At 41.1% G+C, this 4482-nt stretch overlaps 1 protein-coding gene across 1 annotated transcript; it reads left to right on the forward strand.

The window, feature by feature from the left end:
• The first annotated feature begins 475 nt into the window (after positions 1-475).
• On the forward strand, positions 476-3934 carry LOC119318567 (ATP-dependent zinc metalloprotease FTSH 3, mitochondrial-like). Its single transcript, XM_037593146.1, has 4 exons — positions 476-797; positions 894-1110; positions 1193-1255; positions 3686-3934. The coding sequence occupies exons 2-4, from the start codon at positions 921-923 to the stop codon at positions 3730-3732; spliced, it is 300 nt and encodes a 99-aa protein (XP_037449043.1). The 5' UTR covers positions 476-797; positions 894-920; the 3' UTR covers positions 3733-3934.
• Positions 3935-4482: the final 548 nt, after the last annotated feature.

Below are 4482 nucleotides of genomic sequence, written 5' to 3' on the forward strand. Positions count from 1 at the left end.
CACTATACGGCCAGTCCATAGTCTTCTCACTCTAAACGTCATCCACTCCCCTCCCCGTGTCGCTCTCCTCCTCTCCCCTGCATCCCTGGCGGCCATAAGATGACCTGCATATTACGGAATTTAAATACTCCCTTCGATCCAAATTAATTGCCGCTAAAGTGTACTTAATGAGAGTTAATTATTTTGAATCTAAGTGAGTATATTCAATAAAAAGTTATCAATTTTTATATAAAGTTATTATTTATATAAAAAAATTAAAAATCATCCAATGATATTACCGTAACAAGTCCCGACGATAAAAAAAAATCACACTCACGCTGCTGAATCGGACGCCATAGAAAAGAATGAACTTTTTTATAGATTTTGTTTTTGACTTGAACAACGTTGCACTCACTCACTGTCTCTTTGGTAACTGTCTAATACGTGTATATTGGAAAAAGAACGTCACAGTCATCCTCCCCACCGCCCCCACACATTCTGGTCACTTCCCACCGCCCCTCACATCTCCCCTCTGTTACCCATTCTCCCATGGTCGCCCCTGCTCTTCATCCCGTTCATGGTCGAATCCGGTCGCGGGGGCATCTGTCGGAGGCGGACGCGGAGGCGCGGGACTTGCAAGCCCATGCTCTTCCCTGCTCCTTCCTCAAATCCGGTTGCCGAAGTGACCGAGGAGGCGCTCGAGTTCGGTATGCTCGTTCGGGGACGCCGCCCCCTCCCTCTCCTCTTGATGCCGCTACCGTCACCGTCGCCGCAATGAGTCTCTCCACCATCTCCCGCGTGCTCGCTTGCTCGTCCCGGTACAGATTAGTCTCCCTCTCCGACCCCACCGCCTGCTCTTCCCCGTCAATTCGGTTCATCGGCATGTGCATCACCTCACTCTGTGCAATATTCAGTCCTCTAGGATTATCTGCTCAAGGTCCATGGCATGTCCGCGGCCGTCGCTGCTGCCCGGCTGTGAGTTCGCCGGGATGTGTCTCATGCGTTGCTACCTGACGTCTACTCTTGGGAGCCGGGCTTCGTCGGCCAATGGGGCCGGCAAGGTCCGAGACTGGAGATTCCTGCTCGCCAACTCGCAGTCCCGGCGGCTGTTCTCTTACCAGTCGAAAAAGAGTAAGCTTTCTTCCTGGTTTTGGGTTTCCTTTGATCCACTTTAGTTGGTGGCTGTGTTGACATTTGGCCCTTACTGTTTCAGATTTCCTGAAGGAGAAGAAGGAGGTCCTGAAAGGGGATGGGAGCAACAAGTCTGAATCAAAGGGTATGTTTTGATTCTGAGTTGCATTGCACATTATTTTTATAGTTTGGGAAATCCTTGGAGTTGTCTATGGAACCTTTCCTTGATGTGATGGCCGGGCATATTTGTTTACTAAATCAATGTTTCAGGTTACCTTCATCGGCAATTCTAAATATTTCTTTGATGTCTTACCATAAGCATTATATCTCAAAAACATATAATATAGCTAAATACCCGTGCATTGCTACGTGATTGAACAATATTTAAAGAGTGATGGCGTGTGACCGATTGTCCTCGGTCCTCACCGTCGTCTTTGAAGGCGCGGTTAGAGCCTTCGACTATCAACGCTGGGTCGTCCTCGAGGGAATGATCGTCAACCTCATCCTATTGCGCCCCTGCGTATGTTTTGGCGACCGTTAGCCTGTGGACGTCCTCCAGAGCACGGTAGTCATCCATCTTGGCAAATGCTTGGTCACCCATATCGCGAGTGCGTTGTGGCCGTTGTCCATGTTGGTAAGCGTTTGTCAGCCATTTCGTTGAGAGCCTACTGCCGCGGAAAAAACTAATTTATATGTACAAATATTGATCAAAACAACTTTATAATTTACAAGCATCGACGTAGCATGCGGCTTATGACTGTGTTGGGAAAAATATTGCCTTACACTTGTCTCCTCTACACAAGCAATCACATCACCCCACTCAAGCTTTTTTCTTCACATATTTTAATTATATTTATCTTAGTTGCACCAAATATTATCATACATTAATTATTCCAAAGCTATACTTTTGCCGACCTTACTTTTTAGCCAGGTTGTACTATGAAGCATCACTCAGATCAGCCATCATAGCAATACGTATCAATAGCAACCAATAATCAGCAGTCAATTCCTGTTTTTTTAAAATTACAAATCAATATCCTAGAATAAATATTAGCAATCAGACTTCTTTAAAAGTTCATCTCTATCGATCAAAGATTATCAAATACAATGACAATTGATGCTCTTCCCCTGTCTTTTCTATATGTTGTCAATAGCAAAGAACAATGTAGTCAATAGCACTATTTCTTCTTCCACTGACGGGTACATTACATATTACAATATGCGCGCGGATGACCAAACCCCTGAATAATGTCATCATCAGTCATCAAAGCATAATTTTACGTACAATGTACCTGGCATGAGATTCAAAACAAAATTGTACATGCAACTAAGTTTACATACCCCTGATGTATTACTTACTTTGCATGTTAAAAGTCTCCCAAGTAAGCAATAATATACAAAACAACTTCCACTCTTTATCAATTATCATTTGTCAAGAAATGTAGAGGCAGCACATCCAACACACAAATCATCCGGTGCTTTTCAAGCTCCGCTACCAGCTAGTTCTGGGAGGAAATGGCTTTCTGTGATAATATAGAGAAGAGTGCTCTCTGCATTGAGAATTCGCATATCTTCTATTATCAATGTCAGATTATATTTACGCGTGCCTCTACAATAATCTAAAGATTAAACCCAATAATTAGTTAAGCCATGTCCTTTACATAAATTCTAAAAACAGATTCTATCCAGTGGTAGTAGCTCATTCCGTTGACATGATTTATTCTTACTTCTTCTCTCTTTAGATGCAAGGTCCCTAGGTTGGTGAGTTTCTTACTGAACTTTCACACACACTTATGTCCCTGGTGACTATCTTGAGAATAGGCACTGACTTGAAACTTCACAAAAAGTGGTCTGCAACACATACATCACTTTGACGAGAATACGAGATGCCGCCAAGCTTATTTCGTGGTGACTTGTATTTACGCGCCCCTGTTGTCTTAAGATAAAGAAAATAGAGTGAAAAGGAAAAAGGGGGCAAAAACTATCTCTTTAAATTATATCAATGAAGTGCAACAATGAAAAAAATTCTAATCAAGGAAGAAAACACGAATAGAACCTGATTTGTTGAAGTGGTTGTATGTGTACTATGGAATATTTGGAAACATAGAAGAAATTGGCTGGTCTTTGAGGGGAAGGTGCCTTCCATTGCACATTGAAAGGTTATGTTTAAGAAGGATCTTTATTTTATCTCTTTTAGATTTGAAGAATAACACATAGATTCTCTTGTCCTGTAATTGACCTCTTTGTAATTCGTCTTCCCTTTTCTTGTATATTAGCATGCAAACCCTTCTGATCAATATATTTACTTCTTTCAAAATAAATATATAATCTTATAAGAGTTCTCTATATGAAACTTCTGGTCAATATAGTTACATCTTTCAAAATAAATATATAAAATGGGTATTGTTGAATTTCTAGACAAATACCTTCAGAGTTCAGAAATACTATTATCTTTTTTCCCTTTTGTATTTTACTTCAACAGGCCACATAACTATTCATTATTGTTTTTCAGCCTTTTATATTTTGGCATTGATGGATGAATAAAGCCCAACAAATGTTATGTTACTTTTTTTAGTTGACAATAAGACTATAGAAACCACCAAGAGTACCACCAGCATGTAAACACCACGCTGCAAAACTTTCTTCCAAAGCTATCTCTGCATCAGGAACTTCCTTGGATCCATCGCATCCTCGTCAGACAGAAGCTGAGGAAACAACTAAGCCAGAATTAGAAGAATTTAATTGAATATGTGGCAAGGCATGGATTATTGGGAATGGCAGAAAAGGTAATACGATCAAAAAATACATGAAACACACCTGTGTTGTTGCAGAAACACTGATCCCTGTCTTATATTTTATTCACAACACTGCACTTTTCTTCTTGCAAATTTCTCAAACAAATGAAAGATGTCTGCATAAGTCGTATTAGTGCATTCTTGACAGATATTCTGTATAGGCAATTGGCCTATTAAATAGGCTGGCAGGTCTGGAGTCTGCACCCAAGGGCATATGTTGGACAAATAAGCAGGCTACATGTTCTTAAGACTGAAAAGGGCATGCACATTAGAGGTAATTAAACTTTGTCACATTTTGATGAAAAAGAACACGAGCAACGAATCCATGTAGTACTTGTTTTCTCATGGCGCTCATGGATGGATACTTGACATCTGACTCAAATTCAATAGTACACCACCATCCAAAACGTGTGAAAATATCTTAACTCGATACTCAATTTGTCATTCATACATGAGAACAGAAAAATGGATGTTGCTAGTGTTGTCTCATCTTCTTCTCCACAGCGGCGCTCCTTCTCCACCACGTGCTCTTCCTACCCCATCCCACCCCTCCATGCTCGGACCATCACGGTGTTGT

This window comes from Triticum dicoccoides, chromosome 6A, assembly GCF_002162155.2.
Source record: "Triticum dicoccoides isolate Atlit2015 ecotype Zavitan chromosome 6A, WEW_v2.0, whole genome shotgun sequence".
NCBI lineage: Eukaryota > Viridiplantae > Streptophyta > Magnoliopsida > Poales > Poaceae > Triticum > Triticum dicoccoides.

What these genes read in the sequence shown, in the direction of transcription:
- LOC119318567 (XM_037593146.1), top strand. Translation starts at nt 921, where the DNA reads ATGGCATGTCCGCGGCCGTCGCTGCTGCCCGGCTGTGAGTTCGCCGGG. An exon ending in CTCTTACCAGTCGAAAAAGA is followed by an intron (nt 1,111 to 1,192) that starts GTAAGCTTTCTT and finishes TTACTGTTTCAG; the next exon opens with ATTTCCTGAAGGAGAAGAAG. An exon ending in CAACAAGTCTGAATCAAAGG is followed by an intron (nt 1,256 to 3,685) that starts GTATGTTTTGAT and finishes TACTTTTTTTAG; the next exon opens with TTGACAATAAGACTATAGAA.